This window comes from Equus przewalskii, chromosome 8 (genome assembly GCF_037783145.1).
Source record: "Equus przewalskii isolate Varuska chromosome 8, EquPr2, whole genome shotgun sequence".
Lineage (NCBI taxonomy): Eukaryota > Metazoa > Chordata > Mammalia > Perissodactyla > Equidae > Equus > Equus przewalskii.
In genome coordinates this window covers 3,924,063-3,948,397 of record NC_091838.1, presented here as the reverse complement: position 1 = coordinate 3,948,397, position 24,335 = coordinate 3,924,063, and the positions used below count along the sequence as shown (strand labels likewise).

Here is a 24,335-nt window from a genome sequence, read left to right as displayed (position 1 = left end):
ACAAAATTATATGTTTTCTACTCTGTTTTATACTATTTCAGGGAAACCTTAGTTGTGGTCAGTAAATTGGTGGATCTTATGAATTCTGAGGAAAAATTTATCAGAACAATCTCTGGGCATTCTCAAGATACTATGTTACCTGGCAATCTTGATATAATTCTTCATATAAATCGCAGGCTACGTCTTAGCAGTTTGTGGCTATTCCCTTCAGCATAACGTGAATAGGTATGGTGGTGAAAAGGCCTCCCAATATGGAACCCTTGGATAGTATAGTGATTGGTGTCTTCCTTAAGTAACTTGGAACACTTTTCTGGAAGTACCCCAGACCCCAGAGGAAGTGAAGGGAAAAAACGGAAGCCTCTTCTCACGACTGTAAGTGAATGAATGTTTAAGAAACACTTAAACCAACGACAGGTGTATACTAAGTGCTCTGTGGTGCTTAAATATGAAGTAAGTGTTGCAGAACTGCTTTTGAGGTAGTTTTAGTGATTTACAGACCATCTTTGAAAATTCAAATTCTCCTAAATGGAACCCCTTTTAGCAGTGTTTACAACAGGCATTAAAAAAAGAAGGGTTATGTGACAAAGAATGAAGTGTCACTGGTTACTTGTTCCATACTTTATTCTGAGTGCATGGTCGCAGCCCACTAAGGGATCTTTTCAAGTAAGTCTTAGTTTCCACATGGATGTGACTGACCACTCACAAACTGAGATAACGGTGTCTCCTGGTCCATGGCCATCTGCCAAAAAGCAGTCAGTGTCAAAGGGTTGTGTGTATCCTTGGTGCACCATCCCTGGTAGTATAGATATAGCACAAATCACAACATCTCCAATGACTCAGAGGAAGCTTGTTTCTTGATTTTTCCATTTTCCAACACCCTTATAACACAAGTGAGTACTAATCCTTATTGACCTATTTCCTTCAGTCAAGTAGAAAGAGTCTAATTATTGTTGATTTGACTTCCTTATATAACTCAAAACAGTCTTCTGCCTAGGTCATGTTGACCAGTGCAAAGTTATCTTGGAAGCGCAACTACAGTCAGCATCTTACAGGACCTGTGACTAAAGGCTCTATTTTGCAGAGGAGAAAGCTTTTAAGAAGATCACGTACAGTAAATTTCCTAGAATTATATCAATTTGTTCATATTCTAGAGAATATGAGCGTACCTCAGAATAACCCCATGCAGTGAATATTTTTGAGTTTAACCACCATATGGTTTTATTTCTTTGTATCTTTTTCTTTTTAATTTAAAGTTGAGAGTTTTCCTTATTTGTAAAAATTTCGCTGGAATCCTTTACATTGACTTTAGTGATCCTATAAATAGAGAATGCTTACATGACTCCTGATAGAATAGATAGAACACCAGTCACAGCGTCTCTGATGGCCCAGAGGAAGTTTCTTCCATTTCCTGAAAACTCCAAACACAGGTAGGTTCTTACCCTTGGGTGATGTGAACGTCTATGGACTAAATTATCTCTCCTCAAAATTCATATGTTGCCATCCTAACGCTCATTGTGATCTTGGAAGTGAGGGCTTTGAGAAGTGTTAGGTTTAGATTGGTTCATGAGAGTAGGACTCCCAGGATGGGATGAGTGTCCTTGTAAGAAGAGGCAGAGAGGCCAGAGCTCGCTTGCTGTCCACCATGTGAGGACACAGTGAGAGGATGGCCATCTGCAAGCCAGGAAGTGGGCCCTCACCAGCAACTGAATCGCTCGGTGCTTTGATCTTAGACTTCCAGCCTTCAGACTGTGAGAAATGAATGTCTGCTGTTTAAGCCACCCAGGCTATGGTATTCTGTTATAGCAGTCCAAGCTCACTAATGCATGAACAAAGAAAGGACTTGAACTGATGATATGTTCCCTACTTCACTCTTGATGCTTGGGCTGGCCCACCAGTGTTCTTTCAGAGTGGTCATGGTTTCCACATGGATGTGTTTGACCCCTCCTTGTGAATCTCGGTGATGGTCCCCTGTAGACCTTAGCTCTGCCAAATAATGGGTGGATCTGCAGCGCTTCATTAAATGTTTCCCAAGAGATGATTTAACACTTATCATTACTCCTTGCTTACAAAATTTCAATCATTTACTAGTTTCTGTTTTCCAAAATAATTTTAATTCAGTTTAACACAAAAGTTGATTAAGATCCCAAATTCTTAACTAAGTTTGAAATGTTGACTTAACAATATCCATTGATTTCTAATTTTATAGTTACAAATGCCAATACAAAATCATTAACTTTTTGTAACTATGGTTGTTACATTATCTATACCTGTATATTTATTTTTGCTCTGGTTGTTACATTATCTATATCTGTATATTTATTTTTGCTCTCTAGTCAGCTACTTAATCTACAGATGAACAATACTTATTTCTTAGACTCCAATGATTCTATTCAAATCTAATCACTGTTATTAAGATATTTTAGCTAGCATCATTTGCTTTACAAAATTAATGCCATTCTTATTTTTATGTAGTAATTTTATTTTTCTGTTGCTCAATACTTTATTAAATTTTCATGTTCTACATTGAGCTGTTGAATGAAATACTATTACTTGATTTTTAAAACCTTTCTACATCCTAGTAAGTGGCATTTCAAACCATTTTTCTTCGTAAAATATCTCATATTAATCAATTTTCTGTGAAATTTAGCATATCACCTTTATTATCAGTAAGTCCTTATTAGAAGCAAAATATTTTATATCTTTAAATCTGTTTTACATACAAACTAGTTAAAAAGGAAAATGGAAACTGGGTTTCCAGGATGTTACATGGTGCTATTGTCACAATATTGCATTCAGTGCCTGAGGCGCACGGTTTAAAAAAGTATAAAGAATAATTTGATGGGAATATTAATGTTTCCAAAACCATCATGAGCAGGAACTGTCACCTTCGCTCTGCATGTGACTCATAGTTGTAGCACCTGAATTGCAATAGTAAGATAGAGGGCTGCTGAAAGATCAGAACTTCACTGTGTAGTGTCTTTAGTTTCTTTGTAATCACCCATTAAAGTTTTTAATAAACATTGAGCATATACTATTGCGACACCAATATATTAAAATGTAATATGTAGATTTAATAAAATGTGCACATAACAAAGGAAATCAGTATAATTCCTATTACATTTTTAAATAGTAATGACTTTGTCTGTTGATATGCCCAAAAAGCCCCAAACACGAATTCGTTTTTCTCTGCGGACAAGGGAATTAGGCTTTTTCTGTTTATTAGCACCAACCTAGCTAGGCTACTAAACACACTTCCTTTCATTCATTTCAGAAATCAGAATATCTCTCTCTTATTGTGCTTATGGTCTGCCCATTCTTCCTGTTCACCCTGATGAATCAGAATCTTCTTTGAAGGTGGTAGTTAGGGAAGAGCTGGCTGGCGTGATAACCACTTAGAGTATCTAAAGCAGCCACTGCTGGTGGGAGTGGGAAGCTGTTCCAACTTTCTGGAAAATAGGTGAGGATCGATAACTAAACTAGAGTGTTTTCCATCTTAATTGACCCCGGAATTTCAATACTTGGAATTTATCCTTACTAAATTTGTCAAAGTGTTCATCTGAGTTGTTGTGATCTGAAAAAATTGTAAACAAGCTCAATGCCCCTGAAGAGAATGAAGAAAATGAGGGTATAGCTTTATTACTGTGCAACTATTTAAGTTATGTCCAGTAAGATCATTTAACAGCATAATAAAATGAGTGTTGAAATAATAAGTAATGGCACTTGGTATGTAGATTATGGTGACTTTTTTTTTCTAATTTACAACTTTTTTTCTATGTAGTAGAAAGAAATGACAAAGAAAATATATCAAAATTTTAACAGTAAATATGTTCAGATGGGGATTACATTTTTTCCTTCACATGTATATATTACCTTTCATATGTACATAGTCCCTAAAAATCTTTACTTTTCAAAAGCATATTCAGCTTATTTCAGGAAGCAGTTAGAGGCTTAAGAATTGAGTCTTTGTCATAATTGTGATATTTATCTTTATGAATGATAGAGATGTCACCAAATATACTTGGTGATTTCCCCTTGGCAAATGAACGTCAGAAGATTTTTCACAAAATCATGTCTATGATGCTTAAGATCTGTTGAAGAATTGTTACTGGCCTTGTGGGTATAAGCTATATCTTTCTAAATTGTGGATGGTTTTATGAAGAATAAATTCGAAGTTTTTTTGCATTCTTGTAGTTTCTTTTGTCCAAGAAGAGATGCTTAAATGCATTACTTTATTTCAGTTCAGTTTTTCCTTTTTTCTAATTATAAATCTAAGCAATTTTATATCGAGTTGTTTAATGAAAAAATTATTCAAGTACATGTAAATGAGTTAAAAGTAATTTGGAAAACAACTGTCTCCTTCTGCATACTGAGACATTAACTGTATGCCCGTTGAATTCTTACAATATCCTTAAATGATTAATTCAAATATCTTCTGCTTCAAGAAGTTTTCTCTCGTCTTCTCAACTGGATATGATCTCTCTATTTCTTCCCAGAAATTACAACTTTAGTTTGTATATCTTGCAGCATTTGCCGGGTTTTACTTATATTGTAGGACATATTTGAGTACTAGCTCTAGATTTCAGCAGATGGTAACTTTGAGTAGAATCTGTTTTTTTCTTACTTATTTTTGTATGCCTTTTGCCAGGTTCTTGAATACGGTATGTATTAACATTGCTGTCTGACTTTCTTGAAAACGTGGGTATTTCTTGTTGTTCTTATTCTTTTTTTGTTGTTGTTCATTCATTTTCCAGTATGAGTGTGTCTGAATGAATTAAAATTTAGATTGGAAATTCAGGACTATGGAATCAAGAGAAGGGTAGAATTTACTGCCTTGTTAATTTTGTCTGCTCCAAAAATGTTTTCTCTAAAATATAGTTTAATGTTGCCTTTAATTCATAATTAATGTATCCCTTTTAGGTTTAAGGGCAGAAATCTCCTTCAAACACAAATAAAAAGGCTTTATGTATTCTAAACACATTCTTTATGATTTTGTAGAGCATTTACCATCTCAGTCTGATATTTCCAGAATGCAAATCCTACTCATAAATTAGTCCTCATATGACAGATATTTCAACTTTTTATTTGTTCTTCTTCTGAAATATATCTAATACCATCATATCTTTCTTTAATTTCCAGGACCAAAAGCACACCCCCAAAGTACATCAATAGCCAAATTATTTCTGATTTACATTTACCCTATGTTTTTAAAAGCCAAGAGCCCTGTTAGCCTTCTTTGGGTGGGGAAACCCACTAAAATACTACTTTAATTTTAATTAAATAAAATTGAAAATTCAGTACCTCAATCACACTACCAACATTTTAAGCCCTGACAAGTCACATGGGGTTGTTGCCTACCTTTTTGGATAATGCAAATATTGTAGAGTATTTCCATCATTACAGAAAGTTCGATGGGGCAGCAGTGGTCTCCAATTTATCTTTTATATAACAGCTTTCGTAGACACTTGACACCAGCTCCATTCAAACTTCCAACTTCAAAACAGAGATGAGTTCTGGGTTTAGTTGCATTTTCCCTGAAAAATTTATTTTTTTCCTTATCATTTGTTTTGTAGTACTTTTTTTTTTCCTCATAATGTAGGCATTTTTCCAGTGCCTGAGAGCTCCCTGATTTTTCTGTTTATCACTGATTTTCAGAAGTTTGATTATGATGTGTCTGAGTGTGGTTTGCTTTGTGTTTATTCTGATTCGGATTCAATGAGATTCTTGAATCTGTGCAATGATAGAGCAATCATTAAATTTGGGAAATTTTGGAAATTATTTTTTTTTCAAGATTTTTGCCCTCCTGGGACTCCAGATGTATGTATGTTAAACAGCTTGATGCTGTCACATAACTCACTGCGGCTCTATTTAGTTTTTTCAGTGCTTTATTTCTCTGATAGATTTTGGATAGTCACTATTTCTACAACTTCACATTCACAAATCTGTTCTTGTGTGGAGTCTTATCAAGTGTAGCATCCATTAAGTGTATCTTTTTATTTTGATTATTGTAGTTTTCATCTTTAGATGATCCATTTGACTCTTTCTATCTTTAATTTCTTTCCTGGTTATAGGGCATGTTTTCTGATTCTTGGGATCTCTAGGAGTTTTTGATTGCATGCTGAAGATTTTATGTTTTATGTTATTGAGTGTCTGAGTTCTATATTTTTAAAAGAAGTGTAGTGGTTTGCTCTGATAGACTTTTAGGTTATTCTGGTTTAGTTTGATCATCTTTGGATTTCTTTCTAAGGTTTGTTGGAGAGGGCCAGAGTACCTTTTCCTGTAGGGATCCTTTATCCCCGTTACTAAGACCTGGCCCTTCTGATGTCCAAACTTGACGCTCCAGGGAGCCAATATGGACTCTGCACTGTTGCTGAGAGGAACTGAGTGATTGTCAGCCTTTTGTGGGTCTGGGAACCATTCGGCCCACAGATTTCCCATCACTTATAACCAGCTTCATAGGAGTTCACTCTTTGCAGGCATTTCCTAGGAATCAGCATAGTTTCAGGGGACCCCCCCCCAAGATAATTTCTGGAATTAGCTTTCTGTATAGCTCTCTCTTCTCTAGAAATCCACCACACAAGTTCCTGCCTCCTCAGGTGCCCTGAACTCTGATCTCTATCGCCTCAACTCAGGAAGGCCCCTGTCTCTGCTTTCCATTGCACACACACATGCATGCACGCATGCACACACGCACGTGCGTACACACACGCACATGCACACCAGCTCTGCAACCTGAAATAGGCCTTCCAGGCAGAAAGCTGGGCTATCCTAGGCCTTCCTTTTGTTTCTTTTCCCTCAGCTGTCCCGGCTCTGCACTGCCTGAGGTTTAATGTCTGAGAAACAGTTGTTTCATCTATATTAGCCTGGTTTTCTAGTTGTTTGAGTGCGGAGGGTTAATTTAATGCCTGTTATTCCATCACGGCAGAAAGCAGAAATCCTTCTTCAACTGATCGAAGATTCTTGTAACATAGAAACACGAGCTAAATCTTACACTATGAGTTAAAGCTTGATTTTGCAGAAAATGTTGAAACAATAATGTACAATGCTAGGAAAAAACTCTTTCATTATTATAAACACTGATAGAAACAGGCAAGTCAGTCTGTGTGAGACATTAGATACATGTAGATTTCAAGATGATTAAGACTCCTTAAGTAGAATTACACGATTGGCAGTTTGGAGTTACACTTATGAATCATCCACGTAGAGTAAAAGGATGGAGCCAGAGGAATCATGTTGACATTTACATGAGAATTCAGAGTACAGCTATGTCCTCATAGTAAATTTGACTCGGGGTCACTGTCAAAGACAGACCACCTGACTCTGTAAAACTAATCTATCCTAATCTAACAATTCTTGTGTGTTTGCATTCAGCTAATTTATGCCTGTCCAGGAAATAAAATGTGAACCTTAAGAATTATTTATTCTTGAAAGTAACTCTATGATGTATCTAAAAATTTTTATCACATAAGAGTAAAAAAAGAAAATAATATTATGCCTGTGGGTTGCATTACTGATGTTGGCCTGGAGTGGTAAGAAAGATAACCATCAATCCATTCTGGAGCCAAAAAAATGAATTTTTAGTTTATTTTTCCCCCAGTGTGATTAAAATACACTAGATCATATGAAGAAGCTAAACATTTGTTTAAAATAGATATATATGCCTTGATTTTTCTTGTTTCAGTTGATTCTCAGAGCATTTGTCTTGGTATGCAATAGCTTAAATTGCAAAATTAAAAAGAAAAATTATCAGCTTTCCTTTCGTTCAGCCTTAACCTTGAATAATTCATAAGGAACCTACCTAAATGTAGCTAAGGGGAAATAAAACAGGGCAGCAATGTAATCTTTGTTTTTAATGATGACGCACTCTTACTGTTTTTGTGAATAACTAAATGTTTATGAAATCAACGTTCGTTGTAAAAAGATATGTATAATGTTGAGTGTCCAATATTTAGTAAAATTTTAATAATCCAAGATGTGATAATTAACAGCCTAATTGGAACATTTTTATGTTACTTGGTCACTCTGGATTTCAGAAGTAGCTGGTTTAAATGCATAGTGAATAAACTTTCAAGCATATCCAATTTACATGCCTTAAGGATTTCCACCACTTTAATGGTCAATTTAGAAATGTCATTTAAAATTGTTTTTTAAAAACAAGATGCATTTATTAATTATTTTTATAGCTATAAGATTTTAAAATAGATTCTTCATAGAAAAATATATTTGTCACTGATAAAATGTGTCAATTAGCTAATGTTCAACAGTGATCATCAGTGTCACAGATTGCATCCTGGCTGAAATTTTATTTTCACCATATTGGTTTCTTTAAATTGTTAGGCATTTTAGAGGATGATGCCTGGCAAAAAAAAAAAAAAGATTCTTAATAAATATCGTTGAATGAACGAATGAATGAATTAATGAATTTTTAAAGCCTTAAAAAATCTGTAAGTGCTGGAGTACTTAAAAATAAAGGTTTAATTGATTTTAATTAAGCACAATTAAACACTCTGCCAAACTCAGAAAACAATTTTTAGGCAACATAAGAGCTGTTAGTTAAATGAATTTAAAATAATGTTAAGAATAGAAATTTCGACACAAATACCCCGGTCTACTAATTTGCTGATCATTGATGAAAACTAGCCACACGTGCTGATTTCTTTTTTGAAACTAACATTTGACATTAGCTGAATTAAATAGAATGTACAGAATTAATTCTGGTTAAATCTCTTATTTTCTAAGTCTCATTTTCCTTATGTTAAATTTTCCAGTTAATTTTTTTATTTTTAATACCTTTTTTTCTCTTCCACAGTTTTTAATGGACTGAATTGTTAGTTTCTGATAGGAGGCTTCTGATAATGAAATAGCCAATATGTCTACATATCATCGAAAATGTAGAAATAAAAATGCATGTTCTCAACAATGAATGAGGTTACTTTGTTGTAGTCCGTCATCAGACCTTGGCCATACTGGATTTACTTTTTCAATAATAGAATAAGGTGGCTTATTCCTCAAACTTGCTTCTGAAAAATTGATAGACTGAAAAAAAACCCACAAAAGGTTTAGTCGTTATGCCAAGCTGAATTCTGGATAAGTAAATCAGAATTTATTTATAACTATGTGCTAAGTGATCATAAGTATTTTCCTATTGCATTTTGTAATGCAACACTCACCATTTCTATTATAAATTTTCTTCTCAAGAAAATCAGTAATAGTTATGGATTTGAGGTTACCTGGTACACTATTGAAAAAGTGTTGAAAGCCACTGGTATCCATTGAATTTAATTATTTTCCTTTTGATTGTTGTTTGGTTTTTTTTTGTTTAAGGATTAAAACAAGGTGAGCCGACCATGACTGGCAAAACACAGACCAGCAATGTTACCAATAAGAATGACCCCAAGTCCATCAACTCCCGTGTTTTCATCGGCAATCTGAACACAGCCATTGTCAAGAAAGCTGACATTGAAGCCATCTTCTCAAAGTATGGAAAAATAGTTGGATGCTCAGTTCACAAAGGTTATGCGTTCGTACAGTACATGAGTGAGCGACATGCAAGAGCTGCAGTGGCCGGAGAAAATGCCAGGATCATCGCGGGCCAACCACTTGGTAAGTCACGCTTAGTTATGGATTTCGCTCTGCACACATCTGGATACGGTCTTGTTCTAAAGCCAGCACTACCATAAGATCCATCTCTTCTTATAGTACTTATATATTTATAATTTATGTTATTTTCTTGTTCTCATTTGTTTTGCATATGTGTCTTATTTTCTATACAAATTCATAAACGAGATCACTTCTGCTTGGTAATACTTGTTATCTCCACCAATCCTAACAGGGCCAGACGAATAAAAAATACACATCCTATTTAACTTTATTTGACTTGAAATGGTATCTATGTTCCAGGAAACACTAGCCTAAGCAAAACATAACTTTGAATTTGTACATATAGCATTTGCTCTGAGGGGCTAATGTATCCTCCTCATTTCCTGTTTTTATTTTTTGGGGAGAAGGGATAGAAAATAGCAAAAGGACGTAAATCTTGAGAACTGGAAAAGAATTTAACCCCCTCTTTCTTATCTAGTCGGGAATCTTGTACATCATGCCTGTTCAGCCATGTGCATTAATTAGATTTATGTCTAACGTCCAAAGAATAATATCGTTTTATCAAGAAAGGAGAAATTATAATCTGAAGTAAAATGAAAATACCTACGAGAAAATATTTTGTAATAAATATGTAGGTAAAAAATAAAAATTAGACAATCTAATTTTCTACACAAGGAAAAAGTATAATTAATACATCAGTGATTCCTTAATTTACATCTCTTTTGCTGGTCAGTTTCATATATTAAACTATTTATACGACACCTTCTCTTGGATGTCCAACAAGCATCTCAGCTTTATATGCCCAGAACAAAATTCTTGATTTTTCACACCCCCAACTTCCTCCACCCTCAGACTTCATCACAGTAAATGGAACCCCCATTTATCAAGTTTTTCAAACAAAAACGTAGGTTAGGTGTAAACTCTGATTTTTCTCTTCCCCTCTATACTCCAGATATAATCCATCATCACATTTCTTGCCATAGATATATCCCAAAGTCGATCACTTTTTAAATCTATACCAATAGCCATCTCTTACAGGCCACTCTTATATCTCAGGTGGATTAGTAGAATAACTCCCTCACTGGTCTGCTGCTTTCTGAGCTTGCCAGAGTGTCCCTTTAAAAATGTAAATGAGGTTACGCCATTAACCTGCTCTTAAACCTCTTACAGCCTTTCCATCTCACCCATAATAAGATTTGTATTCTATATTGTTCCTACAATGCCCCACACTTCCACATTTTCAACTCTATCTCCTTCTTCCCTCTGCCTTGTAGCGTGTTAGTAATGCTGGCCGTCTTGATATGCCCAGATGTTCCCAGGTTGTTCCTGTCTCAGAGGCTTTGCACTTGCTGTTCCCTCTGCTCAGAAGAGAAGTCTTTGCTAATTATTTGGTCCCTGCTTTGTTGTGTGCTGTGCACGAATTTTGCTTACCCAGAGAGGCTTTTCCTGACCGAACTATCCAAAGTGAGATAGTCTTCTGCTCTCTCCCCTCCCCTGTCTGCTCCATTACTGTGCTTCTTACTGTTCTCGTAGCTCTCTTCGGTATCTGGAGTTGCATATTTTAATTTATGATGTTACCTCTATCATGGCCACGGACATAAAGATGAAGGAGCATATAAAGGAGACAAGCTAAGAGCATAGACAAATCAAGTTAGAAGAGTGTTAAGAATATTGTATTATCAAATTATATAACATAGTTAAGAAATTGTTTAGGAAAGTATGGAATAAAATGAGGGTGAAGTCGGAAGTAATAGTCTTGAGAGGAAAAAAAAGATGCTTTACGTAAGTTCTTGCTATAGACCCATAAATAATCGTAACCATATAGGAATATAGCACCCGGGATCTGAACCGGCGAACCCCGGGCCACCAAAGTGGAACATGGGAACTTAACCACTGTGCCACCTAGCCAGCCCCTAAATTGTTTCTAATAAGATACCATTTTTCATTCCCAGTCTCTCATCTTGGATCCTCTCTTGGTGGTGTTCTCAGGTTAATCTCTGGGGCATCCATCTTAATCAGCCTTAATCACACTTTCTTCCTGAATCCAAGGCAAAAACTTTCTATTCTTTTAGTTGAAATCTAGTCTTTCACTACTTGTGTCTAAGCTGAATATCGTTTGATGCAAAGGAAGTGCTTTATGACTTAACTAATAACTTTGCTTTTCAGGTCAAGTATCGCAATATACCCACCTTTTCTTAAACCATATTACTAGAAATTCAGGCAAAGGCATGTCTCCCGGTTCTTCCTATGGGAAGCTCGTTCCTCAATCAAGTCCAGAAGAAGATATATCCACTTCTGGCTTTAAATACTTAGTTTTTCAGGAAGTATTATCAATTTGTGGCTTTAAATACTATATAGTTGTGTGTCACTTAACAACAGGGGTACTTTCAGAGAAAGGTGTTGTTAGGCGATTTGTCATTGTGTAAACGTCATAGAATGTACTTACACAAACTTACATAGCATAGCCCACTACACACCTTGACTCTATGGCACTAATCTTATGGGACCAGCATCATAAATGTGGTCCATCGTTGACTGAAACGTCATTATGACTGTACCTTTGTTTTTGTTTTTGTTTTTAAGATTTTATTTTTTCCTTTTTCTCCCTAAAGCCCCCCGGTACATAGTTGTATATTCTTCGTTGTGGGTCCTTCTAGTTGTGGCATGTGGGATGCTGCCTCAACGTGGTTTGATGAGCAGTGCCATGTCCGCGCCCAGGATTCGAACCAACGAAACACTGGGCTGCCTTCAGCGCAGCACGCGAACTTAACCACTCGGCCACGGGGCCAGCCCCTGTACCTTTGTTTTTGGTAACAGAGGACAACTTAGATTTAGGTAAATCACTTGGATCTTGAATCTTTTGACTCTCCAATAAACTCTTTACGATTTGCAACCCTTCACACCCTTAATTTGAAGTGAATTGATTATGGATCAAATAATAGACCACTGTGATATGAAACTGATATTAGCTTCATGTACTACGAGCTATCTAAGCATGCTTCTTTCCCTTTAGAGAAAGAAGGAATTAATATTGATCAAGCCATGTGCTGGGCTAGTATTTTACCTATATTATTTGATCTCAGTGCACACTAAGTATCTTCTTCTAAGTAGAAACAATCTTTTCATATCTCTACATGTTTAAAAATCATTATATATATAATTCAGAGACCAGAATTAAACATCAGTATTACCAGAAAAATTAAGCATCATAATGAGGAGTTTTTATAGTTCTGTGGAGATTATAGATATATCCTTCAGTTAAAAATAGGCTATGCATGTGTCGAAACCTAGCATTTCTTAAATGGAAAATGTTAATAGCTATTTTGCTTCTGCAAGTAATGGGGACACTGAAGGATTTTAAGTTTGGAAGTAATATGTTGAAATGTCTTTTATTGAAAGAATAATCCATCAGCACCTGGATGGGTAGATTTTGTTGCTGTAAGACTAGAAAAGGGGACACGTCTTGGGAGCCTACTGAAAGAATTCAGGGTTCCAATTCTGGAAATGAAGAGGGAAAAATGAGGAAAATCAGGTAGGATCAATAAGATCTAATAACTGGTTGGCACAATGGGTGAGAAAAAGAAAAGAGAGAGAAGAATCAAAATGATTCCCATATTTCTGGGTTCAATTTTCTGTTGGATAGTTTTGCAGACCACTAGGATGATGGAGAATGATTTCCTAAGGAAAAGCGGTTTTCTTCTAAGACAATAGGCTCTGGAGTGAATAGATGTATTAAGGTTAACGTGAATGCCTGAGGCTATCCAGGTATATGTATTTAGGAGTATCTTGGATGCACAGGTCCAAGCTAAGAGGAGACATTTGGACTAAGATTAGAGTTTTGAGAGTCATCAACACAGATAGTGTTAAAACTTTAGAAATGGATAAGCTTGTCAGGGAAAGTATATAGCGTAAGAAGAAGATTTCTGAAGATTTTTTTCTGTTGAGAAAATTTTAAGTCAATAAAAAGAACTTTCCTTCTGATAAGCCTTCTGAAAATCTAAATCCAAAATATTTTCTACACAGCTATTCGAGCTGTAGTTACCGTGGCTTTCCTCAGTTTCCCGTAGTGGATGACTACCTTCTGAGCTCAGAGTCCTTAAGTCACTTTTCTTAAACTGCTAATGATTTCTAAACTTCCAAGGCCATATGAGAAAAAGTTCCTATTGATTCTAATATTTAAAAATCTCATTTATGAGAGCTTATTTTCTTTCCACACCAATGTCTGCTATACCCAATGCCATCTGCCCAGCTGAGTAGCAGAGAAAACTTTATCTACCTTGCCAAGTTTCATTATCTGTCTTTAATAAAACCATTGGCATAAAAAGAAATGTTCCTCAGACCAATTGCAAGTGAACCATTGCAGATCTGGTCAGGGTAATTTTATTCACTTGACTACATTAGTACACCTGAAGAATTTAAGAACAAGAATAACATGTACCTACATTATAAAATATTCTTTTTATCTTTCTGGAGAAAACATCTTTTAATTTGAAATTATCATCAAATTCTGATTTGAAATTTTAAAGTATCTATTTTATCTTCTTTTCAAATTCATATAAAATGAGAAATTGTTTTAAAAATCACTGAATCCCAACTGAAAATTGCATTGCATTGCATAGCGTAGCTAGGGGAGGTCCGAAATTGGAGCTCAAAATACTGGGACTTGAATCTGGATTCTGAAAGTAGGTCATGGTCTAAGGTCTTGATTAACTTCTCTCCCTATGATTTTTATTCTTACTGTGTTGACAGAGATTCCTAAATTCTATACCATAACCCATGAAAAATCACCTTGGATTAGTTCAATGGTCCATCCATTTTATCAACATGATAATGAACCCAAGGAATGTTTTATTGAATGCAAAATTTGTTTCCTGAGGTTATTTCCCTTAAAGGCATATACCACACAAGGTTCTAGGTAATTTCATTTAAGCTTATTTGCAGTATACTTCTTTGCTGCAAACATTTTTTCCTGATAACTAATTAGCCATAGGGCAAATGTGCTGTAAAAGATAAAATAAGGAAAAATAAAAGTGACATTAAAAGGAATATAATGAAACATGAAGAATGAATAGCAAAATTAAAAAGACTTTATTTTAAAATACGAAATATTTGAATACATTTAAAATCTGTGTAGATTCATGGCAATACAGTACAAAATACTAATTTTATTTTGTGAGTTGTACCTAAGCATTTGTCTTTGAAATCTTTCACTCATAGTATTATAATTTTTTTTATTCTTTTGGCTTGTTGATTCATCTCTTTGTTTGCCATCCATCACACTTCTTTTTTGCTAAAATTTCATTCATTGAGAGGTATCAGTTCCAAATAGTAGGATGCATATTTGCAACTGAGCTCTGTATTGTGTTGCGAAAACCCTTCTACACTGTTGTTCGTCCTTGGCGTATTGTCACATGTCCCTTGATAGATGTTCCAAGGTTCTATGAGAAATGTGAAGCTAAGATTGATGTAATATAAAATTGGGAGTACTGCATCAATGGAGAAATGAAGCCAAACTGTCAACCTGTTATTTTATCTTTTATGGCAAAATTGTCTTACAGCCAATTAGTCATGCCGAGAAAATACTTGCAGTGAAGATGTTTAGGGCAAAGAAGATTACAGTGGAAATACCAGACACAACCACTTAAACTAATAGTTAGGGTGGAATTTTTCCCTTGGAGTTAGACTTTTATACATTTATTACTCCAGAGCAATTCAACAGAAATACTTATTTCTTCAAACTGCCAAGAATGTCTCCAGTTTTTTGGTTTTTTTTTAACCTGTGATCAAGGCATGTCCTAGACCTGACTGTCAGGTAGACATACTTATTTTGGGTGCCTTTCTCCCCTACTTTATGCTATTTTCTTTAAAATTGATGCCTTTCTTTCTCAGTTAACAGACTCCCCAGGCCGTGACACATGATTCGAAATCATCATCTCTTCTTTTCCCCATTGTTGTCTCCTCTTCTCATTTCCTCCTCACGATTGGCTGCCTGAAGAAATTTGCCTGATAAATACCCTTTATCATATGTTTGAGATATGATAATTGAACACATTAAAGGATTTCAAATGAATAAACTGGGTGGAAAGATGGATAGTTGGTATTGCTGTCTTCCAAACAGCCATCACAGCACACCCAGTGGATATTATACAGAAAAGGAATCATGGCTGACACTTAATTTAGTTGCTTTTATACATTTTCAGTTCTTCAGCACATCTTTTGCACTATGGTGGAAAAAGGATATCCCTTTTTATTCCTGGCTTCCTGCCTTTGATATGTAATGGGGGATTGCTAAACCTTCTGTGGAAATGAACATTTGATTGCATTTTAATCCAAGTTACTTGGGGATTCCTAAAATATCAGAATCTAGCCAGGAGATTATTCTGAATATTTTTTGTAGAAAATACAATTCTATAATGTAAAACTCCTGATGAAAATACATCTCAGTTTGGTTAATTTATTTCAATAGAATTTAAATTTAAAAAGGTGAAATACTAAAATATCCTCAATATTTCATTGAATTTGGATTCTAAATTTTGTTAATATTGGAAATGTTGATTGCATTTTTAATCTAAATTTACACATTCCAACTTTTTCTTGTCAAACTTGTTCCGTGAAAGGTGAAACAAGCTTTTTAAATGTTTAATACTGACAATTTTTATATGAAAAGTCCCACATAAAGTGTCCTTTTGTACCAAAATATCATGCAGAGGTTGGAGACCAAGTCTAGAGCAGTGGCGATGTCTGCTGATGACACTGGCTTGATTACACACGTGCTATAAGTAAACATTTGTAATGTCTTCTTTTAGATTATTTCACTGTTATGCTGCTTGCGAAAGACACAATTTATGAACTTAAGAATTCAGTTATTAGTAGTAAGAGGAACCCAACACAAAAAAATAATTTATCTATAGAAATCATTCTTCCTCTGAAACCTGTATCCAGATTCTTATTGTTGAGGAGCAGTCTAGCTTAGAAAAAGAATACATAAAATAGAGAAATTAATTTCATTACGTTATAAATGTAATGCTGAAGGAATTTGAAGAAGGAGCGTGATGAATAGAGACTGTTAATTTTAAAGTAAAGCTAGTTAATATTCTTAATTCTTACCGTGAATGCATTGGTAGAAGGGAAGATAATGGGGAGCAATGGTAAAGATAAAAACAGACAAACGTGTAATGATCCGTCAGGTGTGCCCCAAGAGTAATGGATTTCAGCTACCATTTTGGATCGAGAGTGCTCTTTTCAAAATACAAATCTAATCCTGTCACTCTCTGCTAAAAACTTTCATTGATTTCTCATTGTTCTTAGGAAAAAAACCTGAGACTCTCACTGTTGCCTGTAAGTTTCCACATGATTTGTTTCTCGCTTGTCTCCGGACTTACATCATTGTACTCTTTGCCTGGCTTGGTGTTCCATCTAAATTGACTTCTATTAGTTCTTTGAACAAGTCATCTTCTTTCCCTCACCAGGACCTTTGCACATGCTGTTTGACTGTGTAGAATGTCCTTCCTTACCAGGCTCCCCAGCAATTCACCTCACTTCCCTTCGCTTAACTATTCATCCTTCAGATCTCAGATCAAAAGTCCTCACTTTAAGGAAACCTACTTTGGTGCCTCATACATGGGTGGAATGTTTTACTTCCTTTGTGAACATGTATACTATCAGTTATATTTGTATATTTACTATCTTGTAATTAGTAGCTGTTCCTTCCCCCTCTAGGGTTAGTTCCTTGAGCGTGTTGACTGCATATGTTTATATTGGTCTTTTTAGCACTAACAGAGTGCTGACATGTCTGTGGCAAACGCTCAGTACGTATGTGCTGGATGAATGGCTGGAGGATTGGAGGAACAGGTGGGTTTCCCTAAAGGGCTTCTCCCCTATTGAAAAGAGCAACGCAAGAAGATGAAAACAGAGAGGAAAAAGGAGGAGGAAGAAGAGGAACGGGGGAGAGAGAAGGAGCAGGAGCAGTTGCATTTCCCTGGAAAGCAAGTAGCTACAGTTTGGGGTTGCTGTAAGGACGAGGCACTGTGCTCTCCTTGTAGGGTGACTAGTGTCAGGGAGAAATTCCCCTGCTACCCTCTTGACTTCTTATGGCCGGACTAATAATAGAATTGTCATAAGACCAGAATAAGAGGAGAAAAAACAATTTAGTATGTATGTATTGGGGATCATAAAAATGATGCTCTTTGACATGGGCAAAGCAGGCTGCTTTTATATCTTTTTACACAAACGATAAATTTGTGAGGACAGGACAAAGAAACTTAGGTTTAGGGTACATAATAAAGGAGGAATTTAAACAGAGTTTAGGCTTGAAGTACTAAATTAGTAAACTTAAACGTGCTTTTATTTACCAAAGATTATTTTATATCACGTTAACTTGAAAAATTCTGGGTTAGTTTCTATTATAGTTAGAAATAATTTATGTAAGCACTTACTTTAAGTAAAGGGAGCTCTTTAAAAACTAGTTTTGATAATATCATCCAGAGATAGAAAAATACCGTATTTATAATAGATATACATATACATGGACAGACATAAACAAAGAAGTAATAGCTTTTAATTTTAAGTTTAAGCCACCTGGGGCCAGCCTGGTGGCTCAGCAGTCAAGTGCTCGCGTTCCACTTTGGTGGCCTGGGGTTCGCTGATTTGGGTCCTGGGTGCAGACATGGCACCGCTTGGCAAGCCATGCTGTGGTAGGCGTCCCACAAATAAAGTAGAGGAAGATGGGCACGGATGTTAGCTCAGGGCCAGTCTTCCTCAGCAAAAAGAGGAGGATTGGCTGAAGATGTTCGTTCAGGGCTAACCTTCCCCACCTCCAAGAAAAAAGTTAAAAACAATTAAAAAACTGTAAACCATGAATCAGCTGCATACAAAACTCACTAGTTTATAAATAATAGTGACTCTGGCATGTGGAACACGTTAAGGTTACCTGCTTGAAAGTTTTTTTGTTAATATTTGTGGGCAAGACTTTTAAAATTCATACTTGCCCTCGACAAGAAGGCTGTGAATTAGATTTTTGGGTAAGAGAGCTTGCATTTATAAATGGAATACTTTCCACCTTTTTTTTTTCCCCTTTAACCTCACTCTTTACCAATTGAGCTAGCCAGGCTTCCATCCAGGTGACCGTGGGCTGTTATCTCCTGGGGTGTTGACATTCCAAAGACATGATAAAATTTACAACTTCAAAGGACAGAGAGAAAAAAATGCAAGTTTCTTTTCCTAAGAGTTTCAGGATAATTGCTATTTAAATTTTTCCTGCTTTTCCTATGTGTGGGGTGATTATACTTTCAATGTCCTGATTTTGGTTTTTAACATATAGCCGATTTAAAGGATCTGCCAGTCTGGCCATTGACAAGTAGGATCTTAACAACTCAAACCAATAGGCCTCTTATGGTTTAACCACGGATGCAAGAGGTGTCCTCAGAGGAGAGTGCAAAGATGCAGCCCTCACCACATCCAAAAGTTCACTCTCAAAGGATAGTCTAAGAAAGCAGAGGACTTCATTGCACAGGCAGTAAGGATAGTGCGGTAGAAATGCTGTCTCTGGCCTTCCACAGGAATGTGGGGCACCTCCACTTACAGACCTGCTAATCGGTGACATGAGGTGGGCACTACTGGAATGGAATTTCCCAGCACTAACAAGCCACAAAGGTGGAGATGACAAAAGCCCCCTGTGGACTGGGACACCTTATGACAATTTCCCCTGAGAGCTGGCACGGCTGGACAAAGAGAGTGCTGCTTGTGACACCTGTCTCAGACCCCCAGTCTGTTTCATTGGCCACCAGGTACACTCTGATAATGCACCTTCTGGAGGATGGACAACAGAGAAAGTATTTTCACTGGTCCAAAAGCCAAGTTCTCAGGGCATAGAACAAGATGGAAGGAAAAACGTCATCTGGTTTTTATGCAGAGGACAGCAAAGGTCGCCTGTATAGACGTGGGTCTGTTGAGATCTGTACTCACCTGTCTGTGAGGCCAGCTTGAACAGCAGGCTTATCCAGGGCTTGTACCTGCTGTCCTGCCCTGTGGTTCTTCCTCCACATGACAAATTACACAACAGACAGAGACAGAGGAAAACAATGATCCTCTCTGGGAAGAAAGGATCAACAAAAATCAAGAGCACTCCTTTAGAAATACCAGAGTCACTAGAGTTCCAGGAAACTAATTCCACAAATATTTTCTCCTGCTAACCAAAGTTGAGAGAGAGAAAAAAAGATTCTCACCACTTTCCTTTTCCTCGGACCCCGCAGACAGAGATCTGGGAGGCTGACATGGTAAGAAAGCTATTCTTGTCGGCTTCCGTGTCAGATGCCCCAGGATCTCTTGGCTGCAGTAGTCACAGGGAGAAGGCAGTTTCCCAAGTGGTGATTCTCCTGGCTGGCTCACCAAAACCCTCCCTGTTGCTTTATCCCTCTTGATTTCTTATGGCTGGACTAATAATTAAATTGACACAAGACCAGGTAACAGGAGAAAAACCAATTTAATACATACATATTGGAGATCATAAAAATGATGCTCTTTGAGATGGGCAAAGCAGACTGCTTTTATACCTTTTTACACAAACAGTAAATTTGTGAGGAATGACGGAACAAAGAAACTTAGGTTTGGGGTATATAATAACAGAGGAATTTAAAGAGTTGAGGCTTGAGTTAGTAAATTAGTAAAAGTAGCCAGGTTTGCTTATGCAGGCTTCTCAGCCCTGAATGCTCTAGGTCTTTGGCATAAGGATGTCTGTCTCCTGGTGTGGGGAGGGTACCTTTCACGTGGGAGATTTATTTCCTGCTTTCAGGGAGAATAGAGAAAGGAGGGTCAAAGTGCCTTTTTTTATTTTTATTTTTTATTTATTTATTTTTTGTGTTAGCTGCTTTTCAAGTAACTTTAATTCAAAGTAATCAATATGCCATTGTGGGATATTTTGGGGTGGCCTGCCCTGGGCCCCAACGCTAGGTATTCAGTCTCTTTAAAGTCAGATAGCTCAGATGTAGCTGTTCCATAGGCCTGATTTAATTTTTTTAAGTATAATCCAGTCCTTTTTAAGCATCAAATCTTAACATGTATTCATTTCATTCAAAGATTATAGTAAATGATATATTGGTTTAAAGGAACAGTTTATTCATGGAAAACTTTGTCTACATTCCTTAAAATGGCATCCTTTCATAGTTTTCTCTTATTTATAGCTAGATATTTGCACAGTCCTTCTTCCTTGTCAAGGCTCTTTTAAGCTTTGATTCTGACAACAATTCCAAGAGGTGAGTAACAGGAGTATTTATGCCCATTCTGCTGGCTAGGGACTGAAGCTCAGGGAAGTTCACCTGCCTAATATCACACAGACAGTGCTGTAGCTATCAAACTCACGTATTCTGACCCTCATTATTTTCACTATTCTTGTCAGCAATTCTTTTTCTATCATTGTATCAGTGGTGCGACTGTACACTTTGTCATCCAAACCAGGATACTTCTGCAAGTGAGAAAGGAGGGTATTAATGATTATGCTGTGACACCAGGCTTAAACCAGGATGGTCCTGGACAAACGTGAAGGTATGGTTCCTAGCGTCTATTGCATTTGTCCTTAGGACAGACTTGTCGACTGACCTGATTGTTTTCGTAGGACACATATCATCTAGTATATTAGTTAAGGTGTACCAGCCTCAGTATTGGACAAACCCCGACATTTTGATAATTAATACAATAGAAGTTTATTTTTTCCTTACCTACATTTACTTTTTGCTTACACGCGGTGCCCTGAGGAGGAGATGGGGTTGGGGTGGAGGCTCTGTTCTCCTCTTTTATCCAGGGGCCAGGCTGTAGGAAGTTCTGACAGCTTTCAGTGAGTGGCTACCATGGATCTGGAAGGAAGTCAGACCAGCAGAGAGGGAGGATGATGCTCTGGCAGTTTTGTGGTTCAAGCCTGGGAGTGGCGCTCATCCTATCTGCCTACATTCCATTGACCACACCGAGATGCAAGTGGGGCTGGGCGGCCGTTCCCACCAGTACCTGTGTAAGCAGGAAGAATAGAAATCTTTGGTGCGCAATTGGCTTCTTTGCCACATGTAGTTGAATGACTTGGAGAAGCTATTCACTAAGAATTCATTTCCTAACCTGTCAAATGGAAATAGTAGGGCTTAGTTCAGAGCTAAGGCAGAACTCACATTCACAAAGTGCTTAGAACCTTTCCTGCATCTGGTACGTACCTTGTGTTAAAAATTTCTACACGGAGATTTCAGACTCTGAAACCATTCTAGTTCTAGGAGATATCCTCTGTTTCCTTCACTGCGGCATTCTGAACAGACTCTGAATAGGCAGTGCAGGCAGGCCATGAGAGCAGTCAGTAATTTCCGGGAGCAAGAGATTAGCTCAGGCGATTACAGGTGGGGTGAGAGATGACTCTAGGGAAGGAAAGGTTTCAAATGAGTGTTAAAAGGATGGGTGGGGATGGACAGGTAATTCCAGGTGAATGAAGCATTACACCTGGAGCCAGGCACAAGAGAATAAAGCCCTGTGGATGAAGAAGCGGGCTCCTGGAGAAGACGGGAAGGAGATAAGATTGATGCCAGGTTGTGGAGCATCTTGAATGTCACACTGATGAATCCAAGTGTGCAGAAATACTTATGAGATAGTATTTGGTGTAATGGAAACTGTATTCAAAAGAAGATCTTATATTAGTTAACTATCATTTGACCTGCTCTTATGTTTTCATTAGTAACATTATTTAAGATGCACACTGAGTTCCTCTTACTGTTGAGATATTCATTCACTTCTTCATTCACTGTCAAATAATTATTAATTCACTGTTTTAGCCAGGATATCAGCTTGGGAGAGGTCCTCTGAGAATAGAGATTACACTCAGATTTAGTGCAGTTGTTACAAGCTGCTTGTTGTTATTTTATATTTATTTACTTCTTGTTGTTGTAATATAATTATCTGTCATTAAGTAACATGGTGCCTGTATTTTGCAGTTTTAGTTGAACTATATATAGCAATACGTGTCTTTAGAGCAGCGTTTCCTAACCTTGGCAGTATTGAAATTTTGGGCGTTTGTTTTGGGGGCATGGTCCTGTGAATTGTAGGATGTTTAGCAGCATCTCTGACTTCTACATACTGCATAGGAGTAGCGCCCCCTCCCAGTAGTGACAACCAAAAGTGTGTCCCACTATTACAAAATGTCCTCTGAGGGGCAAAATTGCTGCTAGTTAAGAATCACTACTTCAGAGTAATCATACCAAACTCCATTAATTCAGAAATGTTATAATAGTTTTAATCAAGATAAACTATATGAAAACAATGCTTTGCATTATTTTGACAATAACTCATCATTTATAATAAAGATAGATCTTTTTCATTTGTCCAGAAAGCAAAACTCTCTATGTGCATTTCAGAGCAATTACAGTAATGTGTTTACAACCATAGCTTACCACTTGTATCACCAGTTTGTTTTAATTCTTACAAAGACAGACATCAGGAACAAATTTACCTGTCTATACAGTTAACATGTTTGTGTTTACCGATTTTTAACAACAAAAAAGCTTTTTTTAAAAATGCCCTTTCTCTTCACATCTTTAATATAATGTTTCTTCATGATGTGATTTTTTTCATTAAATCCTTCCATTGAAACATTTCAGATCACCACTAGAAATTATAAAGAAAAAGGTGTTGTAAAAGTGTTAAGTGAAAAATACTGAGTTCCAAGACTATTCAGACACTTAGGATGATGTTCAGATATATATTATTCAACAGTACCACTAAAAGCCTCTTACAACTAAGAAAGTAAGAGTTGCATCATCACTTGTTGATGTTTTCTCTAACCAATGCATTAGTTCTGCCATTACATCCGTCTTACTCCGTTTTGGTAAGTATTATTCTCCTGGATGCGCCTTCAGGTACAAATTAGGCACAATGTCTGAACACCTAGTAGGAGCAGACTGATAGAGAGCCTGGGATGAAATGATAAGTACAGATAATCATTTTGGACAGCATAGTCTATTGCAGATCCCCTTGAGAAGGGCACAAACCTTGTGGGGGCTTCTGAGGCATGAAAATTTTGTAGAAAACATCCAAAGAATGCTGCTAGTAATAAAGAACACTTCTAGCAAGACACCATCATATAAACCTAATACCATTTGTACTGATAAAAAATGAGAAAAAGTCTTTTAGCTTTTGCCTCTAAAGAACATATTGTCATCATACTTTCTCAACTTGATAGTTTGTCAAAGCTTCCACCTCGCAAGATATGTCATAAGTTAGCCCTTCAGCTAATTTGAACATGAGCTGCAATGAGAATATGAAATTTGGCTCAGTAAGTCTTTGGCTTTTTCTTCCTTTGAAGCTATTCGGCACTCCAACTTTCTTTCTCCACTAAGGAAATATCCAACACATCCTTATATTTTAAACAATCAATTTTCCCACAAATGTTATATTATCCAGATATTCAAAGTGGTTGTCAATTGCACAACATTATATTTAGAGGACCATTTTATTTGTTTTCAAAAATCTGTTCACAAGGCTGTGAATGATCTTGAATGATAGCCCTGAGTGGAGGTGTAAAGAATTGCTTGTGAGATAGTGTTTAGTATATGTCACTTTTATTTCCTCTTTTCTGTGGTTGACAGAAATATGTTGCCACTCAAACAGTAGATTTTAATAATAACATTTTCATGAATATGTTATTTTCACGCATCAACCTTCTCAAAGAAGTTCAAGATTCACTCTATTACATTTAAAAAATTGTCTTCCCAACATCC

General features: G+C 36.6%; 1 protein-coding gene across 31 annotated transcripts in view; it reads left to right on the top strand.

Annotated features, from left to right (window-relative positions):
* Positions 1 to 24,335, top strand: part of RALYL (RALY RNA binding protein like) — a 657,017-nt gene that overhangs the window by 289,891 nt on the left and 342,791 nt on the right. For all 31 annotated transcript variants that reach the window (XM_070631414.1, XM_070631403.1, XM_070631408.1 and 28 more), the window contains one exon: positions 9,322 to 9,600. In XM_070631414.1, the coding sequence (XP_070487515.1) occupies positions 9,345 to 9,600 (256 nt within the window). In that variant the 5' untranslated portion in view covers positions 9,322 to 9,344. The remainder of the gene's footprint in view (positions 1 to 9,321; positions 9,601 to 24,335) is intronic.